The 27,608-nt window shown below is 49.2% G+C and overlaps 1 protein-coding gene across 4 annotated transcripts in view; it reads left to right on the forward strand.

The window, feature by feature from the left end:
• Positions 1-27,608, forward strand: part of LOC142571809 (insulin-like growth factor 1 receptor) — a 216,552-nt gene that overhangs the window by 63,969 nt on the left and 124,975 nt on the right. For 3 of the 4 annotated variants that reach the window (XM_075680435.1, XM_075680437.1, XM_075680436.1), the window contains exon 2: positions 17,284-17,496. The exons of the other annotated variant lie outside the window; for it this stretch is intronic. In XM_075680435.1, coding sequence (XP_075536550.1) covers positions 17,361-17,496 — 136 coding nt within the window. In that variant the 5' untranslated portion in view covers positions 17,284-17,360. The remainder of the gene's footprint in view (positions 1-17,283; positions 17,497-27,608) is intronic. 4 annotated transcript variants of the gene reach the window in all.

Consider the following 27,608-nt stretch of genomic DNA (forward strand, 5'->3'; position numbering starts at 1 on the left):
TGTGTTTGGCTAACGCGATGTACACCCCCCCCCCCCACCCCTTTTCTCATTTTACCTCCTCCTCCTCCTCCTGGTCCTGCTCCTTCCAGTTTGCGTCAGTTGGCGCGCTGACGTGGAGGGGTCATCAGGCCGTGGAGGAAGGAAACAGATAGCAGGGAACACACCGCAACGCGATTGAAGCTAAGCCCTGTGGCCCAACACGTGATCGCGCGTCAAATTGCGCGGCTGGTCTTAGTGATCCCGCTCTGCATGCAGAACCGCGGCAGGGCAGCCCGAACAAACGCGCACCGAATAAAAACTACTGGCATAGCTACTGGGAACTAGAGTGTACTGGTAACCAAGCCTCTCAGCAAATCTGGATTCTTGCTCCGTGATCTCGACGCAAGAGGTCACGTGTTGGGCCTCCACTGTAGCTTGACGGAGCGTTCGCTTGCCAAGGCTGGCTGCGTGAGGTAACGCTCCTTCCCATATTTTTCCTTCCTCCATGCATCAGGCTCGCATTTTATCGGAGATTTCGCCGTTCGTTGTATGCACTGAGAGGGGAAAAGAAGAGAGAGAGAGAGCGAATAAAAGCTCTACTTCTCGGCGAAATGCGCAGTGTAGGAAATGCGAGAGCTTTCTTAAATGTATATAGGGTGTCCCAGCTAACATTAGGCGAACTGTTCAACGAAACAAAAGATTTCAAAAACACGGTGCAGGATACAATCATACGACCTACGGTGTTCGATCGTCACACCTCTGACAACCGAGCGCCGTAGGTTTTATCATCGTATCTTCCACCATCTTTTCATATTCTTTTTTTTTTCATTGACCAGCTTGGCTAAGGTTAGCGGGGCCGCAGCTAACTAACACTAACCGAGCTTGAAGCTTTGGTACAATGTTCGCTTATGAGTCTGTAGGTCTGCACGGTGTTCGGTCATCTGTCATCTTTCACCACCAAGATTATTTTTGTGAAGTCATTACTTGGCTAAATATAAAAAAGGAATTATTAAACAAAATTAAACAGCATAGCTAACGTATACGGCGAACAAAGCTTCTAGCACACTCTAGCTAGTGTTAGTCGGTAGCTAGGTCCCGATACAGTCTTGGAACTTTGGGACCTGCTTATGTGTATTACGCACATGTCATTTTCTGTATTTTTACCAATAAATAAAATTATTATTATCAGTTTGTTTATTTACTATAGAGCAAATAATGACACGTGTACTTGTTTATATTTTTCGGATGAGCGCTTTTCGGAACACCCAGTATATAATTTTCACTCAGTATCGCATTCGAAAGATTAATGAAGAAATACTGATATGATATTTTCGACTCTCCATTTTATGTATTAAATGACAGTCTGGGACACCTAAGCCCTAGAAAAAAAAACAATAAAAATAATGCTGGCAGACCCAAGGGCGTCCTAAACGATGTAATACGTGTTCTACAGCCACTTTTGTCGGACGTCATTAGAGAGTTTTAGAATAGGGGCCCCAAACGTTTTGGGTCCCCAAAGAAATAGCGTCGAAGCCACTGCGCATGCGCAAGACGCAAACTGCCTTTGGGTTTTGCGTTGGGAACGCTATTTCACCGATTTAGCGGGAGCCCAAATAGCGGCCCCAAAAGTTTTGCGTCGGCAAACATGGCGGCACCCATCGAAGCGACGGCTCTAACCTAGCACCAAACTGGGTTCGATTCGCGGTAACACGTGAAGTTCGCAAGCTAGGAGAAGTGACTGCAGTTATCGCCTTCTCTCAACTAGCGTGTGTTATGAAGATTGACTCATTAGACGCCGCTGATTTCGAATTCGATTGTGGATTTTATGGCTCGTAGGCCTAACGCGGCTAAGCTTGGCTGGTGAAGGCTAGTAAAGTTGGTTTGCTCAAAACAAAGCGCAACTGATTGTTTGCTGCTTTCAGAACAACATATAAATTGTAATTAAATGCGAATACACGAAAGTCAAAATTAATATTCCTATCATAAAATGGTATATTTTATTTCATTATTTCTAATAGCTTTTCTTTGACGCCGTCGTGGCGCTGTCAGCGCAACACGCTATCCGCAAACGTAAAACCCTATTCTAAAGCTCTTCACTCCTACGTGCCCCAACGCTAACACCCACAAAGCTCTTTGGGGCCCCAAACTATTGGGGCCCCTATTCTAAAACTCTCTGTTACCCTGCAGAAGGTGGTCACGTGGGAACAGGACATGGAGACGTTTCGGCACCCGCTCCGGCGGCCCCGGTCTCCTCGTGTGCTGTCAGGAGGCCCGATGTAGCAGAGCAGCACAGACGACCGTTCACTTGATGGTCGGCGTTTGCGTTGTGCTGTTCGTCCCTGCCTCTGTCTATGTTCGCACGCCTGCCTTTCAGTAACGCGAATCCCTGCCGACTTGCTCAACTATCAGTCGTCCTTATGCTGAATTACTGTGCTACTGCGCGGTTACATCCCGTTGGTATACATGCACGAGCGTGGGAATTTGACGACATTATATTCTTTGGAGTAAGCTTACCTTTTTAATAGCGCGATGTATTATGTTGCTTAATTGTATGTATGAATTGCGTGCGTTCACACCTCTATGCGAATATAGAACAGTATGTTTACATGTTGATTGTGTATGTTGCGTATGAGTATATGTGTGCATGAGCGTGTTTTTTTAACCTGCGAAAGTTATAAAACATTGCGCTTAAAGTATGTACGCCGTAACCGGCGTCTGTACAGTACCTTCGGTGAACGCATCTAGAGCGCATTCTAATTTTTGCTAGCCGTAGAACCCGTTAATGTGAGTTGGCAGTTGAAATATGTGGAAATTGCGCCACAATTTAAGTGACGCGTCTCATATTAAGACAGCTGCGTACGATTACCCTCCTCCTTAGCCATACTTTACCTCCTCACTTCGTTTGTCGAGCGATGGGGGCCAAGCTCCGCCTTCACTGGCTCAGGATGTGACGTCGTGTTGTCCACTTCCGGTTGTCTTGGAGCCGGCGCGCGAAGCTTCTCCGACCTCTTCGCTAGGCCTGGCCGCCGATCCCCGGCGAGAGCTATCCAAGCAGCGTACTACGTTGCAAGCGTTATGTCGCAGCGGCCAATCGCTGCTGGAGCCACGTGTTGTAGTCGTAATCCTGCGGTCTGAAGTGACGGTCGCAAACGCGTAGTTCTTTGCGCCGATCGGATAGCGACAGCCCGATGCGCTGCAGCCACTCCGCTCGCCTGTTACCTTGCCAAGGGACATGATGTCGCAGCTTGACATGCCGCCAGTCGCTAGATTTGCTGCCCACAACGCAACAAGGGCGACTCGTGGTGCTCGTGAAAAACAATCTCGTGACCAACACTGACCGCGCAGCTCGCGCCCACACGGAGCACGTTGTAAACACAAGCAGACGTACGACACTTGATCTATGCCGGAAGTGCTTGAGCGCAGTGGTAAATTGTCAGTGTGTATACTCTTTCCGTAATTTTTCTTTTTTAGCGATACATATTAACCAATATTCCAACTATTACGAACAACATTTGTTCGCTATAAAGGTTGAAAACTGACCGAAGGCACAGCGAGGGTAGCCAATCGAATAACTCGTCGGACTGACGTCACGCGCCCCCGCTACATATACCAGTGGACGGGGGCGGCTGAAAAGTTAAGGGCGCGGGCGCTCCGATGGGTAGCGATCTACATTTTTTTAAACATTTTAATGAGTTACATGCTTGATGTGGAGCGCTTAAACATGTCACTTAATGGCCAGAGGGACCTATCCTAACATCACATGGCACTCAACACTGTTGGGACAGCGTGCGCTTTACGAGCCCACGTTGCGGATTGTAATCGTGATTCACCTCCTTATTAGGGGCGTAGGCGCTGCGTATTCGTTGGTCGAACCGGAAGGAGGCGTCGCTTGAGAGTCACCACCACCATAACGGGTTTCTTTTGTACGCATATACAATTTCCTCTAGCTCGCTGCTTTCCACGCTCGTTCACTGACGTTCACTCATGTGATCCCACATTCATCAGTGCCGCAATATTAGCGAAGGGAGTGGTACATGACAACTTACTACATCCAACCGCGCTGGTTTGCGTCGCGTCGACATTTTGTCCCCCAGCCCCATAGAAAAAGAAATGTTGCCTTTAACGTCCAGAAATATTACAATGCATTATAAGGTACGCGGTGATGGAAGACTGCGAATTAATTTTCATCTCCCGTTTTTCAACAGGCCCCTAGATCGAGCGGTTTTTGCATGTCGCGAGCGCATTGTGTATGGAGCTTCGTTTGGAATATCTGTCCTGTCCTTCGTTTTCGGAAGAGAACTTAAATCGTACATGTGCTTGCATCTTGTTGACGTCATGACCCTAGCACTTCACATATATGTGAACAGTTGACGCGGGCCTTTACCTACTCGTGGATCGATTGGTCCGGGTGTCTCTCGAGCATAATAGCTTGAAGCACGCGGCACTTTTGTATCGGTCAAGTGCGCCTGGAAATTACCGAATCATTTCTTCTCGGCCTATCGAGCGTGTATGCTTTTATCTTTGCTGTATTTCTTTTATCGTGCCAGCTTGTATACGCCGAACGCGGAGAGTGGAGCGTGTTTGTCCCGATAATGCTTATCTCTCTGGAGAGTCTTGTTGCCTAGCTGACGACCTTTTCGTCTCTCTGTATAGACGGCGGTGCTACGTTATTAAAAAAAGAAATGGAACGACCGACTTCGTGGCATACTCTTTCATTAGTATGTTTGTTCGCGCGGATATCAGCGTCATTAACCGAGGGTGTACCCTCGAAGGCGCAATTCAGCACGGAGGCGTTGCCCCCTGACGTGATTCTGTTTCACACGCACTTGCATACTATCGCGTGTAGTGAGACAGTCGGAACCACACGTACTTACACACTTTATTATGAATGGCATCGCGCCACCTGGCACGTAACCCGCTTGACATTACTTGCAGCAACGTCCGTGTTTACGTTTCCCGGATATCCAGCCTGCAGTCTGTACATTAAAGTCATCATCATCATCAGCCTATTTATGTCCACTGCAGGACGAAGGCCACCTCTTCTTTCGATCTCCAATTACCCTCTTGCACTAAGTGACGCCATCTTATATACCTGCGAACTTTTCATCACACCACCCTATTCTCTGCCGTCCTCGACCGCGCTTTCCAATTTTCTTGGCACCCATTGTGTAACTCTAATAGAACACGTAATTGAAACATGTTGCGGCTGTCTCATGTATCAAACCGAGCCAAGATAGCGTGTTGGATACGACGCTGCAGCTGCTCTTAGTCAAGTGGCGTGGACCGTTCGAGCATCATCCGGCGACATTAGAGGGGCATGGAATTCTCTGCTACTTGCAGCCTGTGCGAATTCCGCGATAACCAGTGCAGCACTATGAGATAACGAAACTATACTGAGACGCGAAAACGTGGGCGGGGCTGAGTCGAGCGCGAACGAAACCTTTCGACCGCCCATAGTCGTTGTCAAGAGTAACGCCAATGGGCTCTTTTAGAGCGCCACTCTTAGGTGCCCGTTCCTGCGTTTAACGTCGGCGTCCCTCAGCGTAGCCGAGCGAAAGAGCACAGTCAAGGATGAAAGAACGAACGCGGAGCGCATCGGGGGATGAAAGACAGCTATAGCGAAGAGAGCACGAGAAGGAAAACGGAGGAGGAGGATATGGCGGAAGCGTGAGAACAAAAATGTGCTGCACAAGACGGGCACTGCGGCGACGACCGCTACGAGATGGCGTCAGAGCAGCGCGCCGTTGTCTGCTCATTGATGGCATGTGGCGAGCACGTCCACCGATACCATATATGGAAACAAAGCGCTGCACGAGCGGAGGTCTGTCTGCGGCGGCTGCTGTGAATCGCGCCCACGCCTCACCCTAGCGCTGCCTCTCGCGATCTCCGATTAGCGAGGGAGTCGCTCCACACTTGGCTCCGTTTGCAATGTGCCGCACGAGACAGATTGTCCGCGTCAGCCGATATTTCGCGAAATGAAAACGCGTATGATGCTGCGCTCAAATTTCGCCTTAGGGAGTATCTCAATCGTTGGTGTTCTTTTCTTTTTGTCTGAGTATAGAGTATAATTGCACAAGTAGCATTTTCTTCTGTCTTATAATGCAATGCAATGACCATTATATTACGAGTGGTTGAGTACTAGTGACATAATTATAATGAGGAGTGCCTGCGTTACGGGCTAGTACTTGAGTGTTCCGGGTGAGTAGCAAATCGTGTCCTTGCATATACTTCAATTTCTCCATTACCAAAGCTTTGTTTGCGATAATGTTAACGCATTAGACGTCCTCGAACATTGATCAATCATTTTCGCGCGTCAGTCGCTGCGCTTGACGTGCGTTTTGAACGGGTCGTAAGAGGTGCTGTAATAGTAATTACTTGTAGAGCTCTCGAGGAATTCAGTCTTTGTACCTTAAGTGTGGGGTCAACAGCTGCCCATCAAGTAAAGAAAGAAAAGAAAAGGAAAACGAATAGAAAAAAAGAAGCAGGCATTTCTGTTGGAACCAAGTTTTCTTTTGAACACATTATTAAAGAAAAGAATCAATTCATATCAGTAATGTCGGTGAAAAGAATGCCGAAATCTTTTCGCGCTCCTTTGTGCAATTGCACTAACTAGGGAGTTAAATAATAACCAGGAGATACGTCGATGCGGCAAAAAATAGCGATGAACACTTGCAGCACTGTAAGCACCCACAAGGCCCGAAGGCAGGCGCATGTTTCTGCCTGCTTGCGGGCATATATATATATATATGTGTGTGTGTGTGTGTGTGTGTGTGTGTGTGTGTGTGTGTGTGTGTGTGTGTGTGTGTGTGTGTGTGTGTGTGTGTGTGTGTGTGTGTGTGTGTGTGTGTGTGTGTGCGCGCGCGCGCGTCGGAGTTTCCTTGTATGGCGTGCGTCCCGCCGACCCCCTGCACTGCAGGGGCCGTGGCGTTCTCTAGATATTTTCATTGTTTGTGTTCGGACGTCGGAGGCCATGAGTCGTGTTCTTTCTGAGCAAATATGTAGTATACAGGATATCTGGCCATACAGAGGAAACCTGAACAGGTGGGCTCCCTGTGTCCCAGTACGTTCTATACTGGCTTCGAAGAAGCTAACCCGGTGCTTTTTTTAAGTATAGGAGAGGAAATAGGGCTACCATGGTGCGGCCGTCAGAATAAGATGTTTCTGCGACACGCAATGAGTGCGGAAGACCAACATTGTGGGGCTTGTAAGCTGTTGCGTAGCCTTTCTGTGCTTCGCGACGTTATGTTTGATATAAAGGTCGTCTCTCATCTTCATTCTCATCTTCAATGTCTTCATTGTCGTCTGCTTTTCCGTTATTGTCGGTTCTTTCCGTTCTTGTCACGGAAGTTCCTGCGACGGTTTGCACTCTTTTTGTTTCGGTGTACTTGCATGGTTTTCCTTTGTTCGCGATGCCGCGCTAACCCGACACTGCCTTTAGTAATACCGCATTTTGCGCAGAATATGAATATTTGGTTATCGTATTATATTTATAGGAAGCAAGGGGTAAAAAAGTGTTTGTCGATCTTACACGACCAATAATTGAGACGCTGGCTTTGCTGCGTATTCCGTTACCGCGCACCCAACTGCGCAGGTATAATGTAGTCAGTATACGGTGTCGTTAATGGTAAACAGGGCGCTATGTGCAAAATCTATTACTACGCTACCGTTACGATCACCGCCCCGTGCAGGCGCGTGCCAACTGCCCGTACGCTACAGCGATACTGCCAAGGCGCATGCGCGTGTGGCACCGCCTGAGAAACGCGGCAAGAACACACGCTAAGGCATTCTGCAGGCGAAGGAAACGTTCTTAAATGACCTGGAATCTCATTCGACCGTGGATGTTTCGTCAAACTGTGCCTAAGTGGCGCCCTCTCGCCCATCTCTGTACACGCTTGACACGTTGACCCTCGCTTCTGCTTGATGTGTTTGCTCCGATCGCATTATGTCGCTAGATAATGTCTTTGCATCAACCGCCCCCATAAACAGGGGTCGCCCGTCGCCATCCGATCTCGAATATTTCCCAGTCCTTTCCTGGGACTGAGCTCGTCACAACAGCAGCGCGCCGTCCACGGACGAGCATGCGCACGTACGGCATCATTCCGAACAAGCCCTGTTTACTGGAGAAAGCACCCCATGCAAACAGCGGGCTCCGTGCGATAAGCAACCGAGAGGCGCGAAGGTCAGCCGATTGTGTGCTGGCGCTGCTGCTGCTGCTGTTGCTTTGCTCAGCGTCCTGTCATTTTTTTTTGTCCGTGTGTGTGTGTGTGTGTGTGTGTGTGTGTGCCTGCTCGCGTAAAAACAACGCGCTCACTCACTTTCCCTGTCGTTTTGCCAAGTCGCCTGCTTCCCCTCACACTCACTTGCGATAAGGGTCGATACCGAAACTGATGCAGAACAGGTATTGCCTGTGTATTCAAAAGCATACACAGGCAGTTCCCGCTGCCTTGCGTGTATGCTTTGCATCAGTTTTTTTTTTTTTCCCGTCTGCGTGCTATATCCTAGCCTTATCTCCTCCACAGTGATGCGCGCGGCAGCTGAACAGACCGGAAAGAAGGGCTCGACTCGCGCTGTCTGTCTGTCACGCGCTCGAGCGAATTTCGGTACAGTGTCGCCTCGTAATTTGCTGCTCAGTTTCTTCCGTGTTTCTTTTTTTCTTTATTTCCCCTCCCATTGGCGTTGTTTTCGCAGCCGGCGGGCCTGCTGCAGATAACGAGATGGTACGCTAGCGCAGCGTGAACGAAATAGGATAGTTTGGGTTACGAGCGCAAAAAAGGAAGTTTCGTTCGTCACGGCGCTGTGGGACTTGCAGGGACGCCCTTGCGTGAGGTCCGCAGCGTATGCCGAAATCAACGGTAGCAACACAGAGATAGCGGGGAATGATCTCGTCGACCATATTGTGTCACACCAGCTGATAATGGGATTCCGGTGCCTTTCGAGCTTAAAAGAAGGGCAGCAGATGTTTAAAGAGCGTCTGAATGTTGTGAAAACTGCAGTTTGACTTTCTCTTTAAAAAAAAGTGTTTAGTTTAAGGTTATGGAAAGAGTAAGAGAGAGCGAGATACACTGACAATTCGCTTCAAGAGGAGCACGACGCCGACTCGCCAAAGTAGGGAGGGAACGGAAAAAGTCAATCGAAGGAAAGGGAAGGCACTGTCAAGCAGATGCAAGAGAACGAGAGGGTTTCATTAACCTTTCTGCTTCAGGAATGGATGACTCAGCAATTCGTTCGTTCTCCCCTGAGCGTGTCAACCTGCTGTTTGCGATGAGAGACCGTCGGCGTTTTTTTTTTTTTTTTTTTTGTCGCTCTTCCTGCCTAAATCTCGTGGAGTGTTGCACTGCAAACCATTTTTTTCTCGCCGATGACCGATGTACGCAGTCTTACGTTCTTGAAATCTTGTCGCTTAACGGCGACGTTTTTAATTTCGATGCCAGTAATGGTGTCAAGATAATAGGATTAGGTAATGGGTTCTCTTACTGGATATTCTTTTCTGTATATGAACGAGGATTGCCGGAAAGAGCGAGAGAGGACAATCTCGGGTGCGGTTGTGTATGGCGGTAAATGAAAGGTAGCGCATCCGGGCATCGTTTTAAAAAGGAACAAGTAAATGAAATGCAACTTGCGCCATCGTCGCTATGCCAATGAAAGGTTGTGTGGCAAAAGGAACTGGCAAGCTGGATTAATATTATAGTGGTGCAAGAGTCTACTCTCTGTTTCTTGGTTCCTGTACGTCACCATTGCATAAGCGACCGCAGGGGAACGTAAGCGGGAGTAGTGCCTCCAGACGGGTGACATATCACTGACGTGTGAGTGGCATCGCAGTTATCATCGAAACGGTCTTCCTCGTCGGCAAACGGCGTTGTCGCCGCCGTCCTTTCGAGCATTGCGATCGCGTCGACGGCAGTGGAGGCCGCGTCGAGGAAAAAAAAAAAGAAAACAATTTCTTGTACCTCACGGCACAACACGGTTGCGAATTTATCCTTATTTCGGATGGCCGCGTATTTCCCAGAGGGCGAGAGAGAGAAATGAAGGGACGGTGTTGTCGCTACGTGCAGTCGGTGACGGCGTGGTACGTATGCAAGAAGATTTGTACTGTTTGGCTGTCGTCCTCTCTGTACGATGGTGCATGGCTGCTTCGTTTTCCGTTGTGTGTGTGTGTGTGTGTGTGTGTGTGTGTGTGTGTGTGTGTGTGTGTGTGTGTGTGTGTGTGTGTGTGTGTGTGTGTGTGTGTGTGTGTGTGTGTGTGTGATTGAGGAGAGGGGCTACAACTGTAGAAGCAAACAGACAACGAAGCCAGCGAAAGCGTAGGAAAAATTACTTATTCTGTAACGCGGTTTAATTAACAAGCCAGGCAAGTCTGTTGATCGAGCGCCAGACACCGAGCGCGCGAGCTCTGTTCTGGAGCGAGGCGTTGACGATGGCCCTGAAGCACACGCCTCTCTTCTTCTCTACAATTTTTTTTTGTAATTGAAATGCAGTACTAATAAGAAAAAGGGGGAAATGGAAATATACGAAAGGGCAACTTGACGCACGCGGAAGCCGGACCACCATATTCAGCATTTTGTTAACCGTTAAGCTACCGCGGCAACATCCTCCCGTCTACTTGGTGGGTATTTGAGTATGCGTGCTGGATCTACAGCCCTGAGAGGATTAAGCAGCGCCACCCACGGCCGTGGTGGCGGCCGGGCACCATACTTCCAATCTCAGGCGTCAGAGTACGTGAAATGAGAAGCAGGCAACTGGTCTCTGAACCCTCGACTTTGGCATCAAGACTGCCAGAGTCCAGGCTTTCGCTGTGTGCGTGCGTGCGCTCACGTAAAATACTGGCCCTGTACTCTGCCTCACCAACGCCCTGCAGTCCCGCTACAACTCGGCCTGTCACCGACTAGAGCCGGCTGCGCGTCTCGGAGAACGGAAGAAACGGGACGCAATGCCTGCGCGCGCCGATATAATGCCGTCGTGAACCTCCATGCCGCCTTCGACGGCAGTGCCAGACGGTAACGCTTATCGCATTACCGGCGAAATTAATCGTGAGAAGGGTTCTGCCGGTATTTTTTTTTTTTCTTCTGCTTCTTGTTCGTGGTTGGCAGACGCGAACCGTAGTAGCTTGTGGCTGCATTTGGAAGTGTTATTTCGTGACGCAAAGGATCAGGAAATTTTACATAACTTATGCGGAATCTGTATGGAAAGTTGGTGAATGTGGCCAAGATTGACTTGCGTTTTGCTTATAGTTTACTTATTTCAGTGTACTTTCTGGTCTTTACGGCTTGGCAGCTTGCTTTTGATTGATTCCTGCTCGGACTGTTGCAGCGGAACGAACAGTGGTGTCCGCATGCATTGTCTGCAGCCTGTGAGACGGAAGCATGTAGCCTTTTCTGTGCAAATTATAATTCTGCGTGCAGCTGCATAATTTTTGTTTCTTTGGTTGTTTTGCTTCGTTGCGTCAGAGGCACTTCCACTCTCATATATTCTCGACCGCAAACACTCGCTAACCTCCCACCTCTCTCTGCCTGCTGTCTTTTCTGTCTTTATTTTTTTTTTCTAGGCAAATGGAACTCTTACAGAGTGTGTTCGCCCAGTTGCGCCGGACAGCGCCCTTGGCGTCGACCTCGGGATATAAACTGAACAGATCAATAACGCACCACATAACGACGCCAGCGTTCCCGCACATTGTGCCAGGCCCTTTTTGGCGGGGTACCAGAAAAAGAGCGGCCTATCGTAGCCGCGTTTGTTTTGATTTACGAGCGGACAAGCCGGGGCAGAGTATAGATGGCGTAGCAGGACGGCTACCGTCTGTCGGTGTCACTTCGTGATTGAGCGGCCTCGGCGAGTCAAGGTCCAGAAGGATGAGCTTAGGTGCGTTCTCTGCGGTTTCCGAAGCACGCCGGAAGCGCGACGTCAAGGAAGCCCAACTTTGTCATCATTTAGGAATTCGACTGCCGGCTTCTGACATGGCCGGCAGCTCTTAAACGACCCACTGCGGGCACTAAATAAGTCTCAGCTAGTGGTCTGCTATTGTAAAAACCTGCCCCCCCCCCTCACGCACAAAGAAAGAAAAGAAGATTGAAGGAACTTACTTGTTAGTTAACAGGCCTGCCATTTGAAGACCAAACGTGAGCTTCTCATGGGAAAGCGGAAAACGTTTGACAGATAGACAAGAACGCAAATACAGCCCTCGTGCATTTTTGTTCTGGTCTCGCTACCAAACTGTTCGCGCTTTCGCACAACATGATTGAAAACCATATAGCCCAATCAGTTACGTTGTTAAGGAAACCACCATGTTTCGTGGTTATTGTACACCGGGTGTCCCAACTATCGTCCATCAAGATTTAAAAACATGCAAATGTCACGTAGCCGGACATAACCAAGCTACTGTTGTTTGCCGTCGCTTGGAGGTACTCAGATAATTATTTGATTCCGTATAATCAACTTCTCAATTATTAATATTATATGAAAAGTGTAAATGAGAAGATTATAGAGCAACGTGAAAAACTCCCCGATACAGCTTTCTGTTGCTCAGGACGTGCTACGCGAAAGTGTTTTTCGGAGTGGGAAATAAGCCCGCGATTACGCGCAGAATTGCTGCGCCGCCACTGGCCGCTCGTCGCCGTCGCTCGGAAATTGCGTTCACAGGGTTGCGCCTTCAGACGAAGGATCAAAAGCAGCTTGTTTGTTGTTCGATCGATGCATGCGACGTGAACGCCACCGGAGTCGTCGCGCTCGGTAGAGTCGTAGTCCGTGGCGTGCACTTTCAGGACCTCCGGGTTGTAAACAGCGGCTCGGCCGCCCGCGGTGTATGTAAACAGCCGCCTCTGGCTGGTCCGCGCCTGCCGAGCGGGTGTCACTTTAGGCCCAGTCCGCGCTGCTACGGTTCTCCGACGGCGAACTTCCACGGAAACATCGCGCCGAAGCGAGCTACGACTCGTGTCGAATGTGGCACTCCGCTCAGGCTTCGCGTCGCTTTGCCTGACGCCTAGAGTAGCGCGAAGTTCGAAGGGTTTCCCAGAAAGAAAGCTTTGCGGAGACAAGGCATATCTAGAGTCTCCTTGACAATGCCGCTGACGACCATTTCCCACCCTTCACCCTGCGGGACAAGCGCTATATTGAATTGAGCTGGTTTGTCACACACAGTGAGAGCACTTGACGGCGCTGAGGACAGTGACGAGACAGACACAGCTGTGTTGACCCTGTCTTTAGCGCCGGCAAATAACTTTCAGCAACCCGAGTTCCGCAGAACTGATTTACTTATTTCATTCGCGTGGTATACTGATAGCGTCGTATATGAGAACGGTACAAGGTGGGTTAATCGGTTCGCGCGATAGGAACAAATGATATACCACTCCCGCAGAATGCGTTGTTGGGATACTCTCACGCCATGCATGCACAGAGGTATAAAGAGTCACACACTCCATTTGTTCCTGAAGCGCATTCTTATTTTTTCCACCAAGAATCACTCAAACGCTGCACGCTGTTCCGAACGGCTAACAGCGCAAAACAAAGAGAAGACGAGCGAAAGAGAGAAACAGAGCTCGCGTGTCTTCGGTATCGCGCTCTTGATAATGCATCACAACAAGCGCAAGGCTTATGTGCTGTCAAGAGTGAATGAATGCGACATTTATTATTCCAATCTTAGCCCCGTGAGCTACGTTGGATCTCGAGAATAAAACCCGTCCATAGGACGGACCATATCGTTGATTTTGTTTCCAGGATGACATGTCACGTTGGTTTAACGCTACCAATTACAATTACTCCGTGTCGGCTGCCTTGCAGGGGTACATTCTGAAAAAAAAAAAAAAGAGAGCGCCACCATTTGGAACCGATTTTTATTTTCATTCAACTTCAAAGGGGAAACGAACATGCTACTTGGCGGCACCCATAAGCCGAATCTAAACCGTGGACAGGTTCCCTCTTTACATTGAGTACCGCGTGCGGTGGGGACCTTTCGCTAGGGTGGAGTAAGAGAGAGAGAGATAGAGTACTGAAGAGAGCGGGCAGCCAGAAAGCCCCATTTCCGGGTTAGTACTGAATAAAGAAATAAAATACTATGAGAGCTCATCGGGGCTACGATGCGCCTTTTCCTTCAGTACGCTTCCTGCTTGTGTGAAATAGATGTATCTCCTGGACAGGAACCTTTATTTGGGGGGTTGGGGAGGGGGGGGGGGTGCTTCTCAGTGCAGCCAGCTGCTTATTGCGGCGATGTTGAAATAAAAAATAAAAATAAGCACTACGCCAGAGTAATATACCGGCCTCGGCATTTGTTTTCTTTTTCCGAGCAACTCAAACGGGTCCACGGATCTCGACGAAAATCTTCTGAAACCGTACCACTTCATTCATGGGAAGGAGTTCTTCACTCTCTCTCTCTCTCTCCGCTGCGGAGGCGTGCCGCGAAGGGACACGCCCAGACCTGTTCGTGCCAGGTATCGGTGTACGCGCATGCATGGGAGGTTGAGGTATGGCGGGGTCACGTGAGTTGGGTGCTCACTTCAAGGCGACCTTCGCACTGGCCCGTAAACAGAGGTGGGGGGACCCTGCGAATTTCTGGAACGTCACTCTATCCACAACGGCCGGTGGGCACAATAGCGTATGCCGCCCATTAGCAGGTATGCGCTCGCGATGGCCCCGGCGCATGTCCCGAGTAATATGCGCTGATAGCCAGTATTGTGAGTACCGTAAATATGCAAAGTATAGTCCCTCCTGAGCCTTCCCTTTTCATAGCACCCTCCTTGCTCAGATGTTAGCCATCGCCGGAGCAGTAAGCGGAATTCTTTTGTTCCTTTATTTCTTCCTACAACCACAGCGGCCACACGTACGCGACACAACCCGATGCGTCAGCGTCGAGTTGGGCCGTGTCGATAAACAAGACGGGGGTGGGGTTGTTGCTGCCACACAAACGAATAGCCGTGCAAACTGGATCCTCACTGAAACCTGAGCGATGTATGCGGGGCTCCCTGTCCTGTGGCTTCCATGACGGGAGAAACCCTGCGTGCATAGCAAGGTTTATGCCATGCGACGTTGCAGAAGAGGACGCCCAAACAAAGCAGGGTATCTTGGAAACGTTGGAACTCAAGCGGAGTTTGCGTGTTTTGGTTACGCTAAGCCGTTGGGGTATGCGGAATTTCTAACGTCCCAAAGTTCCATGTAGTGTTTTGACAGCTGTGAGCGTGCGCTTGTCCGAAAATGAGAGAAACCCTACATTTAATCTTTCTGTCCCACAAAACGAAGCAGACTGCATGGCGTTTATGGGTGATAAGAAAACTGGCGTTTGATAAAGTTACGGTTTAGGGGCTACAACTCGTATAATTTTCCTGCGAAAGTTACTGGGGGAAACTTCGTTCCCGTGGTCGCTCAGTTGCCGTGGGAACGATGAGTGCTTGTATAGCTTTAGACCTTCCTGCGGCGTTGTGTATTGCGTTTGGTCTTTCTAAATTTCCAAGCGATTATAATCTTCTAAACGCACGAAGACAGCAAGTTTCTGCGCCCAAGCCTAATCATTGCGAATTACGTATTTTCGCGTAAATAACGCGAACAAGAAAATATCACGGTTGTAACGCGAAGTGACGCCGCAGAGAAACCGGAATCGACGCATGCGAGCGGGTGCCGGCAGGGCGCTTTATTCGTCGTTACTGTGAACTACCGTCTCAAAATACAGGACGAGTGTATGCACAGTTAACCCGTCGTCACTGCTGACGTCACTGTCGGGGAAGACGGCATCGTCCACCAGGGCTTATGGACGGGCAACCCCTCAGAAGTGCTCGCGGCACAATCGAAAACGGCAGAGCCGGATTTGATTGCGCATGTTCGAACATAGGCGCTGTACGCGGTAGCGATCGCGGTAATGCGTAGGCAAATTGCAGTTCGAAGCACCAGAAAAGAAAAAAAAAGGCTGTGTTTTTGTCACGAATCTGAATATAACGCGATGCGCGTTCTGAGGCCGCGTCTAGATATATCTATACGACATGTCTATATATCTATATTGTAGGTCTTGTGTTGTATTCGTGCATATACGGTAATGATACGGTTATCATGTATAGCGCAATATTTTGTTGAGCGTGATCACTTTTCAAAGTCACGAAGCTGTTCGAAGCCAGGACGATGAAGTTTATGTAAATCAGTTATTTACGGACCTATCATTCCCATGCTGGCAGAGCGGCCATGCTTGCAGCTTCCGTACACACTAGTGCGAGAGTTCCTTCTAGTAATTTTGTGAGAAGCCAAGTGGCACTCAGTTCACTGATCGGCTTCTTGGAATTCGGTGAGCGTGGAAAAAGAGGCTAGAGCTCAGACACGGACGATTAGCTGTTGTCAGCTTCTGTACCGAGAGCTTGTACCGCTTCTTTCTTTGCTACGGGGAAGTAGGGAGGGAGAAAGGGTTCGAACAGGTGTTGACAATGCTAGGGGAAAATGTCCACGAGCGAGTCGGGATTTAGCCAGGCGTTCCGGTCTGCGCCACCGATTTCAACAGGCGCAGTCGTTTTCTCGTGGTCAGTTTCGAATGAGCCTCTCGCGCAGACGGATCCGCCTCTTTTGCGACTTGTAGCCGCCAGAGTGGGCGACCGGGGTCGCGCGAAGCGGACGTCTCCCGGGTTTCTTTTCGTTGCTTGCATCCGTCATGTTTCGGATTTCGTCCGTTGGCTCCTGTCAACCTTTGTATGACAAACGATGTGCAACTGAGCAGCAGCAGTCCGCCACATCGTGTTCAGGTGACCGGTTCGCCCCGCGGGGTGCTTCCTCTTTTGTCATAGAATCGGGGCTGAAACGCGCCGCTTTCATTGCTATACCCCCGCTTTGCTCAACGAGGCGCCAGTGTTCCAACGGCTGCGCTCCGCAAGAGTCCAAGTTGCGGCCGTTTGTATGTGTGCGTGCGTGTCGTTGTAGATGCTCCGGGCACACAGCCGACTGCTAGGCTTGTGATTAATACTTAGTGGATACCGTGGGGGACATTGCATCGCGTAGGATAGAGAAGCGAAGAGAACACGTTGCGTCTGGATTTCTCTTTTGTCTCTTTCTGCGTCCTCGTCCTACGCGCCGCCCCGGTGTTATAGCCATTTTTTTTCTTCCCTTTCATGTTTGTGGACGCAGGAATGCGTGTACAGAAAACAGGGCCACGATAACTACCGAGATACGTTGCACTTAGAACTAGATTATGTGTTAGTCAAGACAAGTAGCTCGCAAGAAGGGCTGCTGAAGCTTAGCTGTCCGGGCGTTTATGTCCTTGGGTCGATCCTGTGCCCGCGACGCCTTGCTAGCGACTTTTCGCTCGCAAGTAGTTGCGCGCGTTTTCAAGTGCGGTGATGCCTCTCGTTGCAGGCGGCAGAGGAAGGAGGTCGTCGTGCGGCGACAGGGGTTGGCCCGGCGGCTGGCCCCGTTCATGTAGCGGCGGGCCCATGGCTGGTGTCCGGCTCGGGGCGCTGCTGCACGCTGCGCCGCCGCTCCTGCTGCTGCTCCTGGCGCTGGGACCGGCGCCGGCGCTGGGCCGAAGCGCCGCCGCACCCGTCGCCCACCACGACTGGCCGCCCGAGCGTGAGTCTCTCTTTTGTTTATTCCTGGCACGGGCCTGCCCGATGCGAGCGAATCGCCCGACTTCCCCGCGGCCCTTGGTTTGGCGCTACGCCTGACGTTCTACTAATCTTACTCAATCTAACGTGGCTCCCGGAAGCGCCCCGGGAGCTGGCACGCGGTCTGCGCGTTTGGAGCTGGATTAAGCGGCTTTGCTGGCCGTTGTTGGCGTGTATGCGCAGCATTCCTCTACCTCGACCGAAAGTGGCTTGCCGCAATGCTTGGAATCTGTGATGCGCTGAAGGAGCCACAGGTGCATCGAACAACACTGGACAAACGCGGTTCTCCCGTGTGTGACCATGCGGTGTTGTCTTTGTCGGTTGGTAAAAAAAAAAAAAGTTGCCCTCTGAAATTGTCCAAGTTGAATATTGGCCTAGTCGGTCTTGGCATACTTGATAATGGAAATCGCTGTGATTCACATAACACACGAGAGGAGGAACACGCACACATTCCGCTTTTTATTAGCAAGCATTCCCTCTGAATGTTTGAAGAGCCGCAGGGTTCTCGGTGATAGTTGTATGTTGGGATACCCTGCTATTCGTTGTCTCTTTCCCGATACTTTTCGTCACTTAACGAACAACAGGGACACGGGTAGGAAATAAGGTGACACTTGGCACCTTCCATGTCTTTGTTCTTGGGCTTTGTGCTTTCAGACCGCTCGATCAACCGTTTTGGACGCATGTATTATTTTTTTTCTCTTGGTCAGAACGGCGCTTTGCACATTAGTATTTTTATGCACCTAACAATGTTGAGGCAGCTCTGAGCGATCTCTAAGACGTGCCACAGCAAGTTTACCAGTCGTTATTTTTGTTAGTGTGCTCGGAGCCTGCAAAGCTGAAAACGAGAGCGGGGAGCAAGTTCAGCGAGAAATACGCGTCCGATGAACTTGCCCCAGGCGCCTATGTGCCGTTCCTAAAAATGTCATTGACCCAATGGCCCCATCTTCGTAGCACCTCGTGGTCGACCCTACCTCCGTATCATGGCACGTGCGGACGACAGGGACTCCAGTTGCAAAAATCTATAAATAGACTCCCCTGCGAGTGCAATCACCACCATGCAGGAAAAGAGGGCGAGCTTTGTGTATTTATTTACAAGGACGTGTATTTACAAGTAAAAAAAAAAAAGGAAAGTAAGATCAAGATCATGAGTTACGATGAGAGCAAGCCTGGATGGCTAACTCTGCGACCGTCCTGTCTTAAGCCAGGTAACGCGCAAGGTCACGTCCAAATCGCCCACACTTCGTATCTTGCTCCACAAGTGCTTCCAGGTGTAGTGAAGTGTTGCACAACAAGAGACAACTGCATGGCAATATGTGCAAGGGAAAGGTCGCCTTGTCTCTGAATGCGTGCAGGGTTCAGCATACGTTGCACCGGACAGCGCGCAGCTGCCATTCACATTAGGGTGCTTCGATGTCCTCCTCGCCCGCCGCGCCGTGCGCGGCTGGAGGTGGGCGCTCAGTCTGACTCGCGGCGCTCCAATCTATAGGCGGGCAATGTACCGCATAGCCGGGAACACCCGGTGATTTGGGGGCCCTTTTAATACCAGGAAAAGCTTCACAAAGGGGCTGCAAATTTGCGCCCCGCGACGTATCAGCAACTGGGACTGCGTGGGCGATGCGTGATCACAACGCCGTCGAGGGGGAATGGCCGTGTGTGTTGTCCCCCTCCCCCCTGATGCTGAGCCGTGCTCCCTCACGGGTAGCAGAAAATAGCATCATATTCTCCTTCCTCCGAAACACTGTATACCTCCTAATCCTCGCGGAGGAGCAGGGCGTGCGGAGGTGGAGGCGAAGCTGATGAATAGGAACCATGTTCTACGAGTTCGTGGTCGAGAGCGTTTTGGTTGGACGTTGCAGGTCCCTCGTTTCCTTAACGTGCACCCGAAGCGCGGTACGCGAACGTTTCTGCATTTTGCCTCCGTAGAAATGCGGTGGACGCGGCCGGGAACCGAAATCGCCACCTCCTGCTCAGCAGCACAACGCCACAGCCGCTGAGCCACCACTTCGGACAGTTTCAGTTTATTGATGCGATTGAAATGTTTTACAGAAAAAGTAACTCTACGAGGTCCCATAGTCGAAGACTGGGGAGGGACCTCCAAGTGGTACTGTTGGGACGAAGCGTTTCATTCGGTGGACTGCGGCCGATTGCCTGGCACAAATGACGGGAGCGGGCATCATTCAGTGTACGCATCATCATCGTCAGCCTGATTACGCCCACTGCAGGGCAAAGGCCTCTCCCATACTTCTCCAACTACCCGGTCATGCATTCCCTCACAAATATTTATTCAGACAGTACGCGAAAAGAAATGGGTGTCTTTAATGTATGTAAATGGTTATAAATCGTCTATAGGCTTCTAATTTATGATTTAAAAGTGCGCTTCTCTTCACTACATGTGTTGGGGGCTTGTCTCTTGCGCATGATTTCATTACAGGAGCCACGATTCAACTTTGCATGTCACAAGACAAGCAAACTATGACTGCTCATACCTGCTGATTGCAAGAAACGACTGCGGCTCCCTGAGCTTGGCAAACTGCTTCGCGGGAAAGTTAGTTCCACGTTTTCATGCGCTGGATTCGTTGAGCGCAGACATGCACGAAAAAAAAAAAAAAAAAGCATACGTCGGGCAGTGTATCAGGCTTTCTATTTGCCTTAGCAGGATTTTCCTTTTTAAACAGATTACCGGTGACAGATGGCACAGTTCTACTACCCAGGGTATGTAACTATTCGAGAAGGCGGCGATCATAGCACGATGTCACGGTAAATACCTAAGTGAACAAAATCTGGCTAACGAACCTTTAATTAACTGTTCACGTAAGTTTGCATGTTGAGATTTATTCAAGGAAGCCACATAGTTCTCAAGGCACATACGCATGGTCTTTCAAAAGGCGGCAACCCGCCATGGTTGCTCAGTGGCTATGGTGTTGGGCTGCTGAGCACGAGGTCGCGGGATCGAATCCCGGCCACGGCGGCCGCATTTCGATGGGGGCGAAATGCGAAAACACCCGTGTGCTTAGATTTAGGTGCACGTTAAAGAACCCCAGGTGGTCAAAATTTCCGGAGTCCTCCACCACGGCGTGCCTCATAATCAGAAAGTGGTTTTGGCACGTAAAACCCCAAATAATATTATTATCAAAAGGCGGCACTCATTCATCTCACCGACCCTCTAGGGTCTCATCAAAACTACGTCTGGCCCATGTCTGACCACTTCACTCGTGAAACGGACCGAAGCACGCCAGACAAAGTGGCGCAGCTCAGGCCATACGCAAAACGTGCAAGCGCACCCACCCCCCCCCCCCCCATCTCGCCCATACGTGGAACACTAACGGCATCGGCGCCTTCTTGCACGTGCGTGCCAAGGGTGCATTTTGCGGACTAGCTATCGCCTCAAGATACAAAAACGGGGGCCGATTGACAGCTGAAGGTGTGTATCCGGATTCGGGTAGGAGGAGTAACTTTTTGGGCATATTGAGAAGTTTCCTCCCGCTAGGAAATGTGCGCGAATCCCAGGAACCGTTCCAACAGCAGGAACTGCATCCCCCCCCCCTCCCATAGAGTTTCACACAATTACCAGAGGGAACTATGTCGCTGTAGTTTCTACGGGAGCTGCAATCAGGGCGGCTCAGCCAGCATGCTAATGATGGCTAGTGCATGGATCTGTCTAAACTTCGTCCTGGCTTCAAGTGGCTTCGTGATTTAGCAAACTTATCGTTTTCAAGAAAGTAACGTGTCTTACATAATTAAATTTTAAAAAATAACAAGAAATTGTCTGATGGCAAGATTCGTACACAAGACCCCGCACAGAAGCCCAATATGGAAACCACGGACGCATTCACAAGCAGAACCGTCTTAACGACGATTTTGCGTGTTCCCCACATTTATTGCTTTCGGCATTGAAAAAAAAAAGTATAGAGTTATCCGAAATTTAGGCCAATGAAGGCAGATAAAGCCTAATAAACGAAGGTACAACACGAAGATCAGACAAGCCCATGTACTAACCATAATTCCTATGGTGGCCGAACGATCACAGTGCCACAGTTCCCTCTAGTAATTTTAGTGAGAAACTATGATTTTGCCTGCTCCTGCACCGCTTGTCGCCACCCAGCACCCACTTCCCGCACGATTCGTTCAAAAGTTAAAACGAAGGACATCACCTAATAAATTCGATAAATGCGTTTCGTGGCGGCTGCGAAGCGTTTTCGTGCATATCACAAAGTGGGACGACCCACTGACCTGTAGATGGTTTTAAGCAGCGAAGGGCAAAATTTAACTGGAAAATCAACGCTTCTTGAAGCCCAATTTAGGAACGCATATCGCAACAACCGGTGCCCGCCTCGATATCTCACCGGCTCCGATTCGTAAATTGCAGGATGCACTCTAAAATAATTTTAGCTGTAATTAGTGAAGTCATGTTAGTCATTTATGCGGTTTGATTTCTCGTGCGAGTAATGTGCCTTTCTTTTAGTTGTCCAGAAGGAATAGAATTGCGATATCTGCCTGTTCCTTTACACTAGGTCTTCTGTAAGTGCGGTTATGAACCGCATCTGCGCGCCTGGCCTCACCGTGGCTAGCGTTACAATCGATCTGCGCGGCCCGTTTTGCGGCGGGCGACAGAAGGAGTGGCGTATTCGTTTGCGGGGCACTGTTGGCGTAGCGGAGTGGACCTTTCTAGAGTTACTGTATGTGCTACCGCAGGTAGCAGAGTTGCGCGTCTGTTTTATCACGCCGCTAGCGCCTCTATTGGCAGAACGTCGTCACGTGGTAGCCAAGCAACCGTGCATTGCGGAGAAGCAGATGTTCGGGCCAATTTTTGTATTTCCCGACGCCGCCGCTGCAGCGAACTGGATTGACACAAGTTATCGCCAGTCAAATTCAAATCCAATCCGACCGATCTTGCCGTTCGCTGTTCACGTGCGTGCTAGCTGCGTAGCAACAACGCAACGTGCGCAGCGCATCTCACGTTTGTTTCGTCGGCCTGCCTCGTGAGACCTTACTGCAGTAATTGTTTTTCTTCCTTTGTAAAACTAGTGAAGGGTGTTCAGGTAAAGACACCTGAACAAACAAATTTTCAGTCAACTGCCTATTGCGTCAAGTGTGTATGAGATGAAATTGCTTGACTAACAGCTACGTGCTTTTTGGGCTGTGCTAAAAAATTTACAGCTGGAATATTAAAAGCTACTGCAAGTCTGGATTTTTTTTTGAATAATGGAAGCACGTAGAGTTATACAGGAGATTTAGCTGGAATTACCAGTTTTCACAGAAGTGTCGTAAAAAATCGTAAAGAAGTGCTTTCACAGAAGTGTCGTAAAAAATCCAGCTCACATTTTCATGATTATGCACTGCTTGGGTTGTTTCTGAATATGAAAGAGGTTACTACTAAGTAAATATATTTAATCTACTACAGCTTATGTGAAGCAGGATGCAAGAGGAATGAATGTCGTCATTTAACATACGGTAAGGGCCTAAGTGTGTTTTGAATTATTCCCTATAATGTAGCTATGTCAATGCTGTGAGAAAAACTTACGCTACACTCCCGCAGAAGGCTACTTTTGGAATCCCTGCAGTGAAAAGGCACATAATGAAATCACACTTGCAGGTGTAGCTGATATCCATTGCTTGCTGGTAGATGGATATGTTCCTGCACAAGATCTAATGGGGTACCAGAGTCGAAATATCAATGGTTGGTCATTGATTGACCAGTAATATTTTAGACTGGCTACATGTTGAGAGCTATGGCACATAAGCAAGTATGGGCCTCATTATATTTAGTACAGTTCCCTTTGTAAAAGAGCACCACTTGATAAAGCTCATTACATCAAAATATTTGCACGCACATACACTAGTGTTTTTGTTTTTTTCTCTGAAATTCGCATTGTGATTTTATTGCCAAAAAAAGAGGCAGTCGCGGCTCGGTGCTTTTTGTTACTGTTTACATGCTAAAAGAGCACTGCTCTTAGTAGCGTATTTATCTCTGTTGAAACAAAACCTGAGTGCCAAGCAGTATTCAAGCGAATGAAGGTTATTAACGTATCTGATTGTTCACCTCAATTACTAACGTTTGTCCAGTTTTTAATACGCTATGTTATTTCGAACCTTAAACTACCTAGTGAAGTAGCTTTTTCGCACAAAACTTTTTGTAGGAGTTCCGGAATCTATAAAATAACATCACCATATTCCCTAAGTTTATTCGGTGCGATCTAATCGTTACCGTCGCGGTTCACGAATGCTGCACTGATCGGCGTATATAGAATACACAATCTATTCTAGATACGCGAGTGCCCATGCGTTATTAGGGCGGAGAAAGTGCACAGGTGAATGCAAGTCCAAAAAACAACTAATATACGCGCTGCATCTTACGCCGCGCGCTAAAGAAGGGCAGCGCCTTTTTCTTCACAATCTAATCCAGTCAGCTGTTTCGATGCGCTTTGTTTGCGATTAGGCGGAAAAGCGGTGCACAAGCGATGCAAAAGCGCCCACGGCCGATCGACGATACGCTAGGCATGTCGCCTGCAAAAACGGAGTGCGGCTTCGCCGCATTGACTTGGTTGCTTCTCAGGCAAGATGGCGGACCTACGCGTAACTCTGCTACCTACGGTAGCATATACAGTAACTCTAGACCTTTCGTAGTTGCAGCGCCCCCTGGCCAAATTCAGGGTAATGAAAGAAAATAAATACACCTATTGATCGCTCTTATACAGTAAAACGTATATATGCATGCATATAACTTATTTCTCCATGAAGTATCTAGACGTGCGCTTGTAATGCGTTACCGGTCCATTTTATCCAATGGAAAATAAAGCGCCGTCATGGGGAACGTCACGTGATAGCCAGCGCGCTTGCTTTCTGCAGCCAATCCAATCCTTCCTGACGCCAACGCTAGCCAAAGCGCTGCGCAGCGCGCTCCGCTCAGGCAGCTTCTAAAGCGGACCGTGTTCCTCGCTCCGCTAGCCCGCTTACGGCTAAGCGCACGGCGCATGCGCGTTCGCGTTTCCGCTCCGCTTAGCTGTTTAGCGGAGCGTAAACACGCTCAACTAAAACACTCTAATATCGCCCAGCTTCTTTCAGCGAGTAAGTAGTTGGACCGGTGGTTGAGAATCCTTTGTTGGTGCCTGAAAGCAGTGGGAAAGGAGCGTTATTGAAAAGGGAGGGAGGAAGGTGATCGGGATGAGAAGGCGAAGCCACGTCGTTCGTTCACTTCTCAGAATATAGCGCTAACCTTTCGCTTTCTCATGAAAAAACCACTTCTCTCCCGCTCTGGTGTCAGCTAGCGAAACGGGAGCGACTGTCGGGCGATGTGTTCTTGCGTCCAAGAATGGCCTCCGCGGCGCCCCTTACACGGGGGGTGGTGGGTGCTGCAGCGCTGGGGTCGCCGACCTGCATTTCGCCGCTCTTTCGCCCCGTCCACCCTTTTTGTTTCTTTTTTTTCTGTCCTTTCAGGAAATGGCGTCTCGCCTGGCTCCACACTGTTCCTTCCCTCCTCGTTTTCTGCTTGTGTGGCAGTCAGTTGGCGCCTCTGGCGCGACGAATTCTTTTTCTGTTCTCTCTGCGCAGCGTGAGACGTGTCGGCGGTTGTTCTTTTCTCCGAAGAAAGAACGAGGGGAGAAGAAACCGTGAATCGCCTACTCCAAGCCGCCAGCCGGCTCTTCAAAGCTTTGTTTTTGCACTAAACAGCAGCAGCCAGTAGTTAGTAGTAGTAGTAGTACTAGCAGTAGCAGTATTTCAATGGGGGCGAAATGCAAGAACGCCCGTGTACCGGTCATTCGGTGCGCACTAAAGAACCTCAGGTGGTTCAAATTAACCCGGAGTCCCCCACTATGGCGTGCCTCGTCATCATATTGTAGTTTTGACATGTAAAGCCCCAGAACTCTCTTAAATTTTAATTTTTTTTTAGTAGTAGTAATAAAGATATAGGGTAAGGGAGTAGATATATGCCAGAGGAAAGTTCTAATAAAAATAAACGTCAGGAAAATATGAGGACATAGGTGACAGCGAATGGACATAACTGTAGATACGGAAATAATAAACGAGATAAAAAAATCATGCGGGAGACCCTCCTATGACGCACGTACATATAAGCTCAGCACTCTGTCATTCAGCCATCCAAACGGACGCTACGCGCTTTCTCGCATAGCGTTCGTTTGGGAGAACAGTCTTGTGCTTGGACCGCAGTCATACATACATTAACACGGCAAAATTGGCTTGGCAGGACGAAATTCGGTCGTTTGGTTCGTGGAAACGCCAGCGGCTTGGGTCGGGGATGAGTTCATTTAAGTCCGACTGTCTGGTACTCGCAGTTGATTGGCTAGACCCGGCCGCTTGGTGAAATGCATGTAAACACGGTCGGGTCGGTGGGGATCAGCCCGGCTTCTGATTCGAACGGCAGGCTTCGAGCTCACGTAAACAAAGCTAGCGGGTGCGCGTGTTCCTTAAGCGGTAACGCCTTTCACGTTGCCGTCCACTTGCGTTATTGAACGAAATACGCTGGGCACCATTGCTCAATAGATCACCTAAGGTTTCGATAGGTGTCGTACTAAGTGTTTCCGTTTTTTTCTTTTCTTACAGCGATAGTTCTTATTGGCTCACTCCCCTACCCCTTTTTGATGTCCGTCGCAGAAAACTCGGTGTGCGTTGCGAGTTTACAATGGCAAAAGAATGCGCAGTGCCCCGAGTGAATTCTAAACCGGGCAGCCCTCAGGGGTTTTTCCTCTCTGCCGATGCTACAGCAGAGAAAGATACTGCGCCTAGAGTGGGCGGTCGTGCTTCTAGCTGATGTGATGGGCTAGCGCCATTGAGGCGAAAGAACTTAAATGAAGCCATCTGTAGCGGTATACGAAATAGAGGAAGAACTAGTCGCGTCTCTTGATTGTTCACCGTTGAGGTGCGCCACTTCTGCAGCTGCTTCAATCTTGGTTTTATGCGGACGACATTGTGTTGTTTGCTGACAGGCAAAGTGATATGCAACGCGTGGCCTAATATCTGTCTACTGGAAGCGGATAACTTAGGATTTAAATGGGGCGTTAAAAAATAAGTTTTATAGTACTCAGTAAAAACAGTGAACAGACAGTGTCAATACAGGGCCAGGAAACTTTGGGTAAGTGTATACAAATACCGTGGTGTATGAATAAACGAAGGCAATACAACATGTTTTTTTTTTTTTAGAAGTTCCAGCGATGGAGGCGGCCATTACTTCTACGAGAAACCAAAATGCCTAATTCAAGAATTCACGTAATTATTACCCTAGCAAACTAGCTAAATTGTTATTTAATGATTTTACGGCACATATTTAAATCTATGAATTATAACCGTCGAGTTCGCAAGGTGTATTTACTTGGAATCAATTCTCTCGACTGCACCAGTTTCGAGATATTAATTTTCGGTGTCCGATGAAATGCATTGGTGTTCTAGTTTTGTACTTCAACATAAAAGAGCTTTTTTTCTAAAAGAAGAAACGAAGAGGGAGAGATAGGGAGGTTAGCCAACACCACCTAGAACAAGTTCTAGGTGCTTCTAGGTGGTGCTGTGTTACTCAAGGACGTGCCCGGTTGGTTACCTCGCATTTGTTGAGGGGGAAGGAGGAAGAATATATTAGAAGGAAAACGAAGAAAAAGAATAAAGAACCTGTCATTGTGAACAGACTAGCAGGGGAATGTCCGCTAACAGTCGCAAACAGCTTCCGCACATGTGTTACTTTGTCACATTGTCCAAGCTAGTTTCGGTATCTCTGACCTTGCGTAGTTTGTTTACTTGTTCAAGATTCCCAGGTGGTGGAAATTAGTGCTTAGCCACTACGGCGTCTGTCATAGCCCCCGCGTTGCTATGAGAAGTCGTTCCTCAGTCTGGAATTGATGCTCGTCCGCTGCGACTCGTCTGTGTGCCGCTAAGCAAGAACGTTTGGCCGGTTGGGGCTCTTGCCTATATAGCTGAAACACAGTAGCGCCGTCGTCCGCCTATCTCCTTTTCTTGTTTGTTTGCTGAGTGAGTTAGGATGTTGTAGGCACAGTTTCCGCAGCCGCGCACTGTTTTCCATGGGTCACTGCCAGCAATCGCAAGGCCTCTCGTGCGCTTCACGGGTCCAGTAGA

This window comes from Dermacentor variabilis, chromosome 2, assembly GCF_050947875.1.
Source record: "Dermacentor variabilis isolate Ectoservices chromosome 2, ASM5094787v1, whole genome shotgun sequence".
Lineage (NCBI taxonomy): Eukaryota > Metazoa > Arthropoda > Arachnida > Ixodida > Ixodidae > Dermacentor > Dermacentor variabilis.